The sequence below is a fragment of the Apodemus sylvaticus genome, chromosome 10, assembly GCF_947179515.1.
Source record: "Apodemus sylvaticus chromosome 10, mApoSyl1.1, whole genome shotgun sequence".
Taxonomy (NCBI): domain Eukaryota; kingdom Metazoa; phylum Chordata; class Mammalia; order Rodentia; family Muridae; genus Apodemus; species Apodemus sylvaticus.
Genome location: NC_067481.1, coordinates 28,245,903 through 28,259,715, shown reverse-complemented (window position 1 = coordinate 28,259,715; position 13,813 = coordinate 28,245,903). Strand labels below are relative to the sequence as shown.

At 46.0% G+C, this 13,813-nt stretch overlaps 1 protein-coding gene across 1 annotated transcript; it reads right to left on the bottom strand.

The window, feature by feature from the left end:
* Window positions 1-9,332: 9,332 nt before the first annotated feature.
* On the bottom strand, window positions 9,333-13,469 carry LOC127695586 (transmembrane protein 92-like). Its single transcript, XM_052197884.1, has 5 exons — window positions 13,389-13,469; window positions 10,478-10,500; window positions 9,922-10,020; window positions 9,584-9,782; window positions 9,333-9,434 (listed from the first exon to the last, which is right to left on the bottom strand). Exons 1-5 carry the CDS (start codon window positions 13,467-13,469, stop codon window positions 9,333-9,335), a joined length of 504 nt encoding a protein of 167 aa, XP_052053844.1.
* Window positions 13,470-13,813: the final 344 nt, after the last annotated feature.

Genomic DNA, 13,813 nt, shown 5'->3' with positions numbered 1-13,813 from the left:
CTTACCAACAAGCCCGAAAACTGAATTTTGGTTTCTTTGCTTTTTTTTGTTTGTTTGTTTTGGGGTTTTTTTTCCCCCGAGACAGGGTTTCTCTGTGTAGCCCTGGCTGTCCTGGAACTCACTCTGTAGACTAGGCTGGCCTCGAACTCAGAAATCTGCCTGCCTCTGCCTCCCAAGTTCTGGGATTAAAGGCATGTACCACCACTGCCAGACTTTGCTTTGTTTTCTTTATTGGAATTGTTTTCTGATACAGGGTCTCTGTACAGAGCCTGGCTGTCTTGGCACCCATTCCGTAGACCAGGCTATCCTCTGTCTCACAGAGATCCCCGTGCCTCCGCCTACTGAATTCAGTGACTAAAGGCCTGTACTATCACATCCAGCTTTGAAAACCTTAATTTGATCTCTGGGACCCATATAGTAGAAGGAGAAAGTCAACTAAGTGTACTTGACTGCAAACACACACACACACACACACACACACAAACACACATAAAAACAAGGGGGGAGAGATAGAGATAGAGAGCAAATGAATGGATGCAATTAAAATATCTTTCAGTATCATTTTAGTATTTCAATTTTTTATTTATTTTATGTATATGAATACACTGTAGCTGTACAGATGGTTGTGAGCCATCATGTAGTTGCTGGGAATTTGAATTCAGGATCTCTGCTCATTCTGGTCAGCCCTGTTTTATATTTTCAAGAGAGGGCTTCTCTGTGTAACTCTGGTTGTCCTGAAACTCACTCTGTAGACCAGACTGGCCTTCAACTCAAGTGATTCCACCTCCATCTGTATCCAGTCTGGGATTAAAAGTGTGTGCCTGCACCATCAGATATTATAAAAAACAAAACAAAACAAAACAAAAAACAAAACCTTTAAAATAAAAATTTTAAATTCAAGACAAGCAATAATGTTGCCTTGGCCATGGTGTCTTTTCACAGCAGTAAAACCCTAACTAAGACAGAATTTTGTACCAGAAGTAGGGTATTGCTGTGATAGGCCTGACCATGCTTTTGTTTGTAAGAAAGTAGTTTTGGGGACTTTGGATTTGGAAAGCAGAAGAATGCTTTAAGTAGGGCTAAATGAACCAGCCTAATAGGAATGTGGAAGACTCTGTTAGTGAGAATGATTTCAATTGTGAGGACCTTGACCAAGACATTTCAGTGAAAAATTTCAGTATGTAGTTTAGAAACTACTTTTGTATTATTTTGCGGCAGAATGTAGCTAGTTTTTGCTCTTGTCTGAAGAGTCTGCCTAAGGCGAAGGTGAAGAAATTTAAATTAATTGCATTGACAAAGGAAGTCTCAAAAAAAAAAAAAAAAAAACCCAGCAGAAACTTTGTTCTCTGGTTAAGTACTCATGCTAAGAAAGGAAAAATATAAAATATATGGTTCAAGTATTAATGGGGCACCAGGAAGTGAAATGGAGCTGAATCCTATGCTCTTGGAGAGAGCAGATTAAGGGATTTGGGAGGGAGATCCTGCCCAGCTTCATTTAGGTCCGGGTATAGAGTACACACCTTTAATCCCAGGAGACAAAGCCAAACAGATCTAAGAGTTCAAGGCCTGCCTGGGACAAAGCAGGTTCTAGGTGAAGAAAAGCTTAAATTCAGGCATGCTGGTACATGCCTTTAATCCCAGCATTCCAGAAGACAGAGACATGCAGGTCTCTGTGTTCAAGGTCAATCTGCAGAGCAAGTTCCAGGAGGGCCAAGTTTAGGCAGAAAGTTGGCAAACAAAGAGCTGATAATAGAATAAGGAAGTCCATGTCCCATCTCCAGAAGCAGTAGAACTCGGCAGCTACTGAGTGCAATTCCCAGGACCCACATGGTGGCTCACAACTTTCTGTAAAATGATCCCATGTGGTCCTGGTGTGTATGAAGACATGGACAGTGTACTCACAGACATAAAATAAAAATAAATCTTTGGGCTGGAGAGATGGCTCAGCTGTGAAGAGCACTGACTGCTCTTCCAGAGGTCCTGAGTTCAATTCCCAGCAACCACATGGTGGCTCACCACCATCTATAATCAGACCATCTGATGAGTCTGAAGACAGAGAGAGTGAAATAAATAGATACTGAAAATTTTATTTTGAAAAAAATTGAAAATAAAAAAGAGAAAGCGTGACAGTGGTAGCACACGCCCTTAATCCCAGCATTTGGGAGGCAGAGGCAGGCAAATTTCTGAGTTTGAGGCCAGCCTGGTCTACAGAATGAAGACAGCCAGGGCTACAGAGAGAAACCCTGTCACAAAAACAAAACAAAACAAAACAAAACAATAAAAAGCAACAACAACAACAACTACAAACCTCCTGGAAAAAAAAGAGAGAAGAGAGCTGCCTCACTAAGGAGAGGGAAAGTGTTTCCTGAGAGCATAGAGAACATGTGTTCCACAGATAGCCAAGGTTGTACCTCATGCTGCAGGTGTACTTGATAATGTGCAAGAGTCACCCAAGTAGTACTTGTTTTGATGTCTCGAAGGGGTCATGAAGAGCAGTAGACACTTGCCACTGTGAGAGGCCATGGGAGGCCATTGGTGACTGTGAAGCCTCAGTTGTACTTGGTGACCCAGGGGTCATACATAGAATTGAACCTTGGCACCTTGAAGAGAGCCTATGAGAGTCTGTTGGGGAAACCTAGTTGCAGCAGAAGATCCAGCATATTAGAGATGCCAGTACCATGGAATAATGACCACCAACAGCAACATCAGTGGAGTGGATCAACCTAAGCTTAGAATGCTACAGAGGGCAGAGCTGGAGAAGTGATGACAGTCCTTTGGTGGAGCCCAGAAGATCATGTGTGGATTCCAGACATTAAAAGGAGAAGCTGTAACATTGAAGCTGCCTTGGAGACCCCAAGATTTTCGAGATATCAGAACCATGGGATATCCATGGAGAAAAAGCTGCTAACAGGGAATGGAACCAACCTAGGAAAAGAAGCTTGTTACAGTCAGCAAAGATGAGAAAGGAGTTGGAGATCTGAAGACCACTTCTAAATCAGACACACATGGAGTTTCAGAGTTTCAAGTTTGCCCAGCTGGTTTCCTTTCTTGATTCCAGAATTACAGGTAAGTGATTGGATGGATCACAGAAGAGACTTTGTACTTAGGACTTTTAACATTATTGATACTGCTATAAAGTATGGAGTCTTTGGAAATTATACTGAATATACGTTTTATTATGTTATGGCTATATATGGACCCATAGAGTCCCATGTTTGAGTAAACCAATGGGGGCCAGGGAGTGGAATGTGATGATTTGTCTGTGCTTGGATCAGGGAGTGGCACTATTGTAAGGTGTGGCCTTGTTGGAGTAGGAGTGTCACTGTGGATGTGGGCTTTGAGACCCTCATTGTAGGTGCCTGGAAGTCAGTATTCTCCTAGTGTTCATCAGACGAGTGTTAGAACTCTCAGCTTCTCCTGCATCATGCCTGCCTAGATGCTCCCATGTTCCTGCCTTGATGATACTGGACTGAAACTCTGAACCTAGAAGCCAGCCCCAATTAAATGTCTTATTAAGGGCTGCCTTGGTAATAGTGTCTATTCATAGCAGTAAAACCCTAACTAAGATAACTTTTTTTAAAAAAGATTTATTTATTTATTATATGTGAATCTACTGTTGCTGTGTTCAGACACTCTAGGAGAAAGTATCAGATCTCGGTACAGTTGGTTGTGAGCCACCAAGTAGTTGCTGGGATTTGAACTCAGGATCATCAGAAGAGTAGTCAGTGCTCTTAACTACTGAGCCATCTCACCAGCCCCTAAGACAACTTTTTCTGTGAAATTAAAAATCACCTTACTTTTGAGACAGGGTTTCTCTGTGTACTCCTGGCATCTGGGAATTCACTCAGTAGACCTGGCTGGCCTTAATCTCAGAGATCTGCCTGCCTCTGCCTCCTGAATACTAGAATTAAAGGCCACTACCTTGCTATTAAAACCAACATCACAAATAAACACTAAAATACGTTAAGTGAAATTCAAAGTGTCTCAGGATTTACTTGGTGCATTTGGCTCTGCTCACATTTAAAACGTCACAGGAATGACACTGGACAACAGCTGCTCCATTCTTTGCCCTATAACTTCTGAAAGAAGGAAATGTGGTACCTACACTTGACTCCTCAGAGTTCAAAGGGTCCCTAGAGGTTGCCTCTGAACTCCCAGGTTTTTTTTTTCCATGATACCAATGACCATGTGGTTTTTTTTCTTTGAATTTGTTTATGTATTGGATTACATTGATGGATTTCCGTATATTGAACCATCCCTGCATCTCTGGGATGAAGCCTACTTGATCATGGTGAATGATTGTTTTGATGTGTTCTTAGATACTCAGGAAAGGCAAAGGTTTGGTGAGTGACAAACAGAGGCGGTTTGAGTTTGAATGTATTTAGGAGCTCTCAAGTAAGGGTTCTTATACATGAAGAGTCGGTATTACCATTTCAAAAGATGTATCCAGTGAAGCAGGCACAATTATAACCATTTGGTACAAGGAAATGCAAAATCAATCAGGTATAATGTTTTTCATGTAACAGATTTAGAGGATCAATTATAAATAACATCAATTTTTGATTAGAATATAGAGTCATTTGTAGTTAACAGCAAACCTTTAAAGAGAGTTTAAAGTTTCTTAAAAACATTTGGTCATACCCCTAGGTTTTATTGAGTTTTTGTGAATAATCCCTATCTAACATCTAGCTTTCATCTTGTAAAAACTATTTGAAATTTAATTTAAAACTGTACTTGATCAATGCTTTTCATACCACAGGGTTAGAGCCACCCTCATCTACATATGCATAGCCATATAAATGTATATGTTGTTGGGAGGTTGTAATTATGTAAATGACTATGAAGCAAAGCATTGCAGTTCTTAGAAAAGAGTTTGCAGCCAGTGACTCTACTTAAGAACGGATTACTTGTCCTAGGATCCTCTTGTAAAAAAAGGAAAAAGAGGAAATTGAGAACAAACAAATTGTCTTAAGAACTATGGCTCAGAATTATCCTCTAGCTAGAAAGTTCCACAACCGTTCCTAGGAGACCTCCTCCCTTTGGAGTCTAACAACTCAGCCTGTGGAACTTGTCACATAGAATCTACTGGAGTTGGGGTGGCAGTATATTCTAGGTGGGCCTGGTGGTACACACCTTTAATCCCAGCACTCAGGAAGCAGAGACAAGTGATCTCTGAGTTCAAGGCTAGCCTAGTCTACAGAATGAGTTCCAGGACAGCTAGAGCTATACAGACAATCTTTTCTTGAAAACAAAAAAGAAAGGGAAAGACAGACAGACAGACAGACACACACACACACACAGAGAGAGAGAGAGAGAGAGAGAGAGAGAGAGAAATCACAGAGAAAGAACAGAGGGAGGAAAGGAGGGAAGGAAGTGTATCTTAGGATCATCATTTCACCATCTTGACTCTGGAAGGGGACAATCTTTTTCTTGCAGAGTTGGGAAAACAGACCTGGTGGTGTTCGATGCAGGAAGGACACAGCCTGAGCCCTGGATCTCAGGCCTTCCTGCTGCCGTCCTCTCTCCCCTCATCCAGCTTCTGCTGCTCCTCCTCCTCTGTCCCTGGAGTGTGCTCCCTTATCTCTCCTTCCATGTCTCCCCAACATCCTTGGGGAACTCTTATTAAGGAGATCCAGGTCCCCGCTCAAAGAGCTGCTCCTAGGTGCCGACCAAGCTGCGAGTGTCTGCCAAACCCTTGGAGTCAGATCTCATCCAGCACCACTCCCCTCCCCTCACACACTTCCTCCTTCCTTCCTTCCTTCCCCCACTGTCTTTCATCTTTCACTCCTGAGTGTGAGTCGCTCACTCTCCACAAAGGATGACTTCTCAGTCAGAGGCCAACAGCACATCCAGCCCAGCTTAGCAGGCTGCAGCTCCACTTCTCATCAGCTCTACACACACACTCATCAGGAGTCTCAGAGGGCAAAAGTCTTGCTCCTGTGTCCATAGATACCCGGGCCTTTCTGTCAACACTGCTTTTCTCAGGATGGTACCCATGCCACATGTGCCACCCGTCAGTCTCACTTGTCTATCCTCATAACAGGACTGAAAAGTGTACCAGTCCTCATTGACCAAATTTCACTCAGTAAGTTTTTTCCTGTGCTAATGTTTGAAGCCGGAGCCTTGAACATGTCAGACACCCTAGCACTGAGCTTCATCCCCAGCCCTTCATAAACCACATCTGCCTATGAACGAATTCTGTAAACACCTCCACCAAGTCCACAACAGCAAGCCTTATTCATTGGAAAAAGAAAAAAATATCAAGCAATTCTAAAGCATACATAATATATAGTTAGGGTTGGAGAGATGGTTTAGCATCTGGAACATTGGCCACTCTTTCACAGGACCCAGGATCAACTCTCAGCACCCACAATGTGACTCTTAACTGTCTGGAGTCCATGTTCCCGGGGATCCAAAGCCCACTTCAGCCTCCTAGGGTCCTGCATGCACATTGGTACTCAGATACACATGCAGGCAAAACACTAATATAGAGTAAAAATAAAATCTTAAACTGGGCAGTGGTAGTACACACTGTTAATCTCAGCAATTGGGAGTCACAGGCAGGTGGATCACTGTGTTTGAAACCAGCCTGGACTACAGAGTCAGGGACAGCCAGGGCTACACAGAGAAGCCCTGTCTTGAGGAGAGTTATGTTTTTTAAAATCCTCTCAGTTCATCCCCTCCTTACTGCTCCCAGAGGATCTCATACAGTACTAGAGTTGTGGGAGCAGCAGCTGGGGAATTAACTCCAGGTCTTGCACATGCTAGGCAAATTCTCTCCCACTGAGCTAAATTCTCAGCCACCCTCACAACCATGATTTCAACTCATTGTAACTCAGGCTAGACTCAGATCTGTAATCGCCCTGCCTCAAATTCCTGACTAACCTGGAACTTCACCACAGCACCTGGCTCTTCTAGATCTTAATACACATGGAGAGAAACACACAAACACACATTTATAAAAATGAAATATTTAAGTTTATTTTACAGAGCTTCTATGAACTTATCTTTTCTCCCAATAAGACAGACACAGTACAGGTTGGCATGACAGATCCTTCATCCTGAGGGCATGGGGGTTCAGCATGGATGCATGTCTAACAGAACTAGCTCCCACAGGTCCATGGATGTCACCAATGTTTCACACCCCACCCGGTCCAGAGCACCAGAAGGTGTGCATCTGCATCTTTGTGAGCTTTGGTGTAGGCCTCTCTGCAGATTTATCCTTTGAAGTGGCATCGCACCTGGTCTCATCCTGGACATCCAGGACAGGAACAGTAGAGTAGTGGCTTTACAAATATTGGTGGAATGGACAGTGCTAGGTCACCTCTGAAAACCTAACATCTCTTCACTCTCACCCACAGTAGGGACTATAATGAGTGGGAATAGATACATTCAGGGGCCTGGAGAGATGTCTCAATGGTTAGAATACAGGCAGCTCTGCAGAACTGGGGTTCAATACCAAATACCCACATGCCAGGTCATAATCATCTAGAACACCCGTTCCAGGGGATCTGACACCCTAACAAAACACTGACACACAATTTAAAGATAATAAAACTTTACAGCCACTGAACTGCAGAAAGCAACTCTCTCCAGGCCATACCACTGAATTAAAAGCCGTATACCATCTTCAATATCCCATATACCATCTTCAATATCTCGTAGGTAACAAGCAGGCTGAGGTGACCTCTTCCTACAGGGAAAAGCCCAGTTCTCAGAGCCCGAATCTAGCTGGAAACCCCATCCTGCCATCTTCTGTGGTAACCCAGGGATGAGTATTATTGGGGATCCTGAATTTGAAGCCAGCCTGGTCTACTGAGAGAGTCCAAGACAGCCACACCTGCCCTGCCTGCACACCTAAGCCCAGAGCTTTGGTAGTGTGGTTTGTCTGAAAAGAAACGTGGGCCTCAGCCCTCTGCAGCACACACAGTAAAGACAGGGGTAAGGTGTCAAAGAACGGGCACCAGAACTGTCTTTACTCATCGACCCCTCAAGACAGTCCAAGCTCCAGTCTGTCCTCAGTCCCTCAGTCCCAGGACAAAACCTTCTTCTTTTCAAGAGTCAACTTTAACCAGGCGGTGGTGGCTCACGCCTGTAATCACAGCACTCTGGGAGGCAGAGGCAGGCGGATCTCTGAGTTTGAGGCCAGCCTGGTCTACAGAGTGAGTTCCAGGACAGCCAGGGCTACACAGAGAAGCCCTGTCTCGAAAAAAACCAAAAAAAGAAAGAAAGAAAGAGAGAGAGAGAGAGAGAGAGAGAGAGAGAGAGAGAGAGAGAGAGAGAGGAAGGAAGGAAGGAAGGAAGGAAGGAAGGAAGGAAGGAAGGAAGGAAGGAAAGAAAGAAAGAAAGAAAGAAAGAAAGAAAGAAAGAAAGAAAGAAAGAAAGAAAGAAAGAAAGAAAGAAAGAAAGAAAGAAAGAAAGAAAGAAAGAAAGAAAGAAAATTAAGAGTCTACTTTGGGCAAGGTTGAGCTATAGTACCTGGAACCCAGGCTCAGCAGGAGGAGGAGCAAGGTGAGGTCTGCCTCCCCTCTCCCTCCAGGGGATTCCAGGAGAGGAATGTGGAAGGAAGTGTTCCTTGGCCTCACTGCACAGGAGTCTAACCATGCCTGCTTCTCCAGGCTTTCTCCCCACCCTACCTTCTCCCAGAAGCCTGTTTCTCACTTGTATCTCCCTGAGAGTTCCATACTTAGTTGAGTTCTGGTCTCCCAGGAAAGCACGTTACAGGACTGGATTAGGATATCTTGGGAGTTTTCCAGTTCATTTCTTTATTGCTCCCAAATCCCAGGAAGCTGAAGGTCTAAGCCTTCATCACACCTTGGATGCTCAGTCCTCCCAGCAGGTGTCAGTGCAGTCAGTCACCAATGGAAGAAGCTGGAAGTGTTTCCTCTGCCTCTGACCTTGTCTCCATTCCTAGGTTGCCCCCAGCCGCTGACACTCAGTCCCTGGGTTCTCACATTGCTATAGAGGGACAGCGAGGCCCTCTGCCCAGGTATGGTTGGAAGATGGCTCAGAGTCTGTGCTGTTCAGTCTTCAATCTCTTCCAGGCACAGAAGTGCTTCTGTAGGATGGCAGAGCAAGCTGTCCAGTCAAGGTTGGCAGTCCACTAGCAATGATCTCTCTGCATCCACTACAGCCACTGCCAATTCTTAAAGCTGTCAACAGCCTTGAGTGTGCGACAGAGATTTTGGACCAAGCTTAGCTCTCAAGACAAAAGGGGAGGGGGCAGCAGTGTATAAAAACAATAAATTAATTTAGACGACAAGAGACATGATGGGATCAGCAGTCATTCCAGGGTCCTGGGCTTGATCCAAGAGGTCAGTGTGTGAGGGAGCTCACAGGGTTGCATAGGCATTCCCTCTCATCTGACCAGCAGGGCCCTCAGACCTGAGGCTGTAGGGAGGAGGTGGTTCTGTGGGAGTTGGATTCAGAGCAACCTGCAGGAGAAAAGGGATACTTGTTTTATTTAGAGTCTGGGGAGCAAAGAATGACAAATAGGGTTGGCAGAACCCTTCCCAATCCATTATATCAACACGATGGAGAGCCAGCTATGAAACACATTAGGAATTGGGACAGAAAGATGCACCTGACTGTAGGATGGTGGAAGATCCAAGGGGATAACCCAAATGCTCTCTAGGGCAGAAATGGAGGTCGGTCCTGGGGGAATCTGATGATCCCCTGTTCTGACATCAAGCTGTAGTTCTAAGCACTTGGGACAGAAGCACCTCATTAGCTCACAGATGCAAAGGAGGGCGACCATGACCAATAAGATGATGAACAAGATCCTATGGGGATGGGGGATCATATTTCCATAAGTGCCTAGTTCATGCTCCCTTGCCATACCCCCTCCATCATCTCCCACCCTGTTCCCAGTGGACCCAGCCCTCCGTGGGTAATGACCACAAGTGCTGACCCAGGGCTTACCTAAAGGGTTCATTTGTAGGATCCCAGGTTTTAGGTTCCCAGGGCTTTCTTTCTGGGCAGCATTCATTGCCACAGCATGTAAATCCTTTGGGGTAGCTTCTAGTCAGGACAAACAGACATGGGGAGATACTGATGGCATCAGAGTGTCCAACCAAAGGGTCCTTGTTTCCTTAGACTCTTAGACCCTCAGGTTGTCTTAGTGGGTGGGTGTCAGGTACAGTTCCATCTGGGGCTCACTGGTAAGAATTGGGGCACAGACTTGAGGCCTGAGTCAGAGTTCATCAGGGCAGGATGCCATGGTTCCTCAGGCAGAATGGTCATGGTGCTGATCTCCCATGGGAGGCAGCAGTGGGACATTGCCCATGTGACTCCCCCTCCCCCAGCTGTGAAAGGTTGGGGATTAGCAGCAGTTCCTGAGGTTGGGTAAGGTGAGAGGGGCTATGGTTTCAGCAAAAGTGATAGGAATTAGGTGTCTGTCCCCTTATCCAGGGCAGAATCTGAGCTCATACCCATCCCCCTGCCTTACTGACAATTATTGTCAAAGTCCCATACTTACGAGCTGTCACATGTGTTTACACCCTGTGGAAGAAAAAAGACATGGGTCAGGGCTCAAAGCCTGGGTGTTGGGTCTCAGGTATGAGAATGCTTCTCCAACATGGCGGTAAATCAGGTATGTGTGTGTAAACCAGTGGTGCTTGTCTATCATGACAGAACTCAAGAGAACACAGAGCTATTCTAGGCTTTTGAGACCAGATTGGGAACAAGAAACTGTGTCTTGAACTGTAGGCTAGTCTCTGCTCAGAAATTGTTCCACACAGTGGGTCTCAGCCTCTCTCTACCTCCAACTGCCATGTCCAGGGTCAACAACTGGAGCCTTCCTCTGCCTCCCCAAGTGCTGGGTTTAAAGGCATGAATTACCAAGCAAGCTCCTTCACCCTTTTCATTGAGACAGGCCAGGGTCTCACTGTGTTGCCCTGCTAGCCTGGAATTGGGAGATCTTCCTGTCTGTTCCTCCAGACCGCTGGTTTAAAAATATGAACAACTGAACCTGGCACACACACACACACACACACTTAGAGACTGGCCTAGGAGGCCACTTTTAGTGGATCCTTAGCTTCAGAGCCCCCCAGAAAGCACCCTAATGCTTCCACTGCTCCTACACCCATATCCAGTGTCATTGGTAGAGACAACACTGGGAGTTCACTAAACATACTCAGGTCCTATTCATCCTCAGGTCCCTGCTGGGAACCCCCTGCCCTGAATCCTTCAGCATTTTGAGGCACCCAAGGTCTCCATACAGAATTCCATTGTTGACAGCAGTACTGTCGAAGCTCTTAGGCCTCTCTTCCCCCAGGAATCAAGGCCTTACCCTCTCTGGCTACTTCATTTAAAACCATTGCTAGGTGTGGTGGTGCAATCCTTTAACCTCAGGACTCCACAGTTTCTAGTGCAGCCAGAACTAGGGCCTCTCTCAACAAATAAAGAACGGGGCTCTCACCCTCTTGTTCTCTTGATCTCTCGCCTTCTTGCCCTGCTCTGTCCCCTTGCCCCTTCCCACCTCTCTCCATGCTCAGGGGCAGCCTGCTGTACTCCTCTTCTGTGCCTCTCTCTCTCTCTCTCTCTCTCTCTCTCTCTCTCTCTGCCTTTCTCTGTCTCTAATACCCTCTTAACTCCCCTCCCTGTGCACTGAATAAACTCTATTCTATACATAAACAAAAGAACAAAAACAAAAACAAATAAAGACTAGGAAGCCAGCCTTTGGCTGTGCTAAAGATCCTTACAATAGCATTTTTTTTGCTAAAGAAAAGACTAAGAGACAGGTGACAGTCACAGCTGGGATCATTCCCTCTCCATGCTCACAGTAGCTCTGTTCTTTGGTGAGGATGGGCACAGTAAGATAAAAACAAGGGGCCCAAGAACCCAGAATTCAGTCTGTCTCCCTCTCTCTTCTCTCTTCTCTCTTCTCTCTTCTCTCTTCTCTCTTCTCTCCCCTCTCCCCTCTCCCCTCTCTCCCCTCTCCCCTCTCCCCTCTCTCTCTCTTCTCTCTCTCTCTCTCTCTCTCTCTCTCTCTCTCTCTCTCCCACCCTCTTCTCTCTCAAATATCAGACTCTTGTCTTGAACCATATCTGTTATTCAAGAAGGGGTTTCTCTGTGTATCCCTGGCTCTCCTGGAACTGGTTCTATAGACAGGCTGGCCTAGAACTCAGATCCACCTGCCTCTGCCTCCCTCCTGATTCCTGGGATTAAAGGTGTGAGCTGCTACCACCACTGGACTCCGATACTAACTGCATTTAGGCAGAGGTTAGGCCAGGCATGGTGGATACCCGCCTTTAATTCCAATGCTGGGGTACCAAAGCAGATGTCTGTTGATTCAAGATCAGCATAATCTATATAGTGAGACCCTGTGTTCAAAAAAAGTTGAAAGGTTTGATAAACTGGACCAGGATTTTCCCTTTTGCCCTCTCCCATCTTGACCGGGTGGTCTGATCAGGATGGTTGGGAGCCTGAGTTTTAGTAACCGTGGATTTACTAGAACTGATGCAGTGGATTGACAGTTCCTATGCTTGGGGCTGTGGAAAGGGGTCAACAAGAGACGCAGAGGTCCCAGACTGGAAGTGTCTTGCACCTGGGTTCACTCATGCATGGCCTTGGAAGGACAACTACAGGTTCCAGACAGCCTGTGGACGCTGTTCTGGGGAGCAGATATGCAACTTCACTTACCACCACCACCACCACCATCCCAGCAGATTCTCATCTAAGATTGTAAATTTAATCTCTGAGGTGAGGCCAGCCTGGACTAGAGATAGCCCGGGCTAGAGAAACCCTGTCTCAAAAAACAAAACAAACGAGATGATTGTCTTAAACAATAGATTGTTCTGACCACCTCAGGAAAACCTGCCAACTCAAGAAACTTAGAGTTTGGTTATGAACAAGAGCTCAAATCCTGCCTCCCTGGGATCAAGGCATGAGGCCACCCAGCCCAGGCAGCCAGGTCTACTCCGAGATCTAATTTAAACCAATCAGAGAAGTGAGAGAACCTCCACTTCTCTGGTACACAAACAGATAAGTCCAGAGAGGGTCAACAAACTACACCTCAAGGTCGCCAGCCATGTAGGAACAGGGAAGGAGAGACTCCTAACCCAGACAAGCAAGACTTCATGTTCCTCAGCCTGACTCAGAGCTTAAGAAGACAGGCCAACACTAAAACGGGGCTCAAAGATCCTATTCAGGGCTGTGGTGGTAACCAGCTCCCAGTTAGCAACACAATCATGCCAAGACTAGGATGCCCAGGTTTCCCCAGGGCCTCCCTCTGAGGTCCCTACCTCCACTTTCCCCAAACACAACAGAAAGGAAGTTTCCAATTGCCAGTGGTGAAGGGAATTCCTGACAAGTTAAGGTGGGGACTGGGCCCCTAGGCAAGCCTCTGCCTCATAGGGTCCTCCCAAACTCACACAAGTCTTGCTTACCTCATTGGCGCTTACTCCTTGGAGACTGGAAATCAGGACAAAGATCAAAGTGAGTGCACCCGGGACCCAAGCGTCTTTCATCTCTGCAAGGGGGCCACTGAGCTTCTGTGTGTAAAAACAGAGTGACAGGGCAAGACCTTTCCAACTTCTCTCCACCTAGGGGGCTCAGCCTCAGGATGGGGGCTGAGTTAACACACAGGAGGACCAGGGCTTTGAGTTGACCCAAGGCTCAGGGAAGAAAGTGGGGAGGAGCTGGCCGTGCTGGAGTTTGAGGAATTGGGAATTGAGAAGTTAGAAGAGATTGATTGACCAGCTTGTAAGTTGGATGAAGAGAGCTCTCTGGATGTCCCTCTGCTGTGCTGGGCTGAAATAGAGGTTAGAGCAGGGCGTGGTGGCACAACCTTTAATCCCATCATGGAGAATGC

Coding starts and splice junctions, on each gene's coding strand:
- LOC127695586 (XM_052197884.1), bottom strand. CDS start 13,469: ATGAAAGACGCTTGGGTCCCGGGTGCACTCACTTTGATCTTTGTCCTG. Junction 9,783..9,921: donor CCTACAAATGAACCCTTTAG/GTAAGCCCTGGG, acceptor CCATCCCCATAG/GATCTTGTTCATCATCTTAT. Junction 9,435..9,583: donor TTCCACCATCCTACAGTCAG/GTGCATCTTTCT, acceptor TTTCTCCTGCAG/GTTGCTCTGAATCCAACTCC.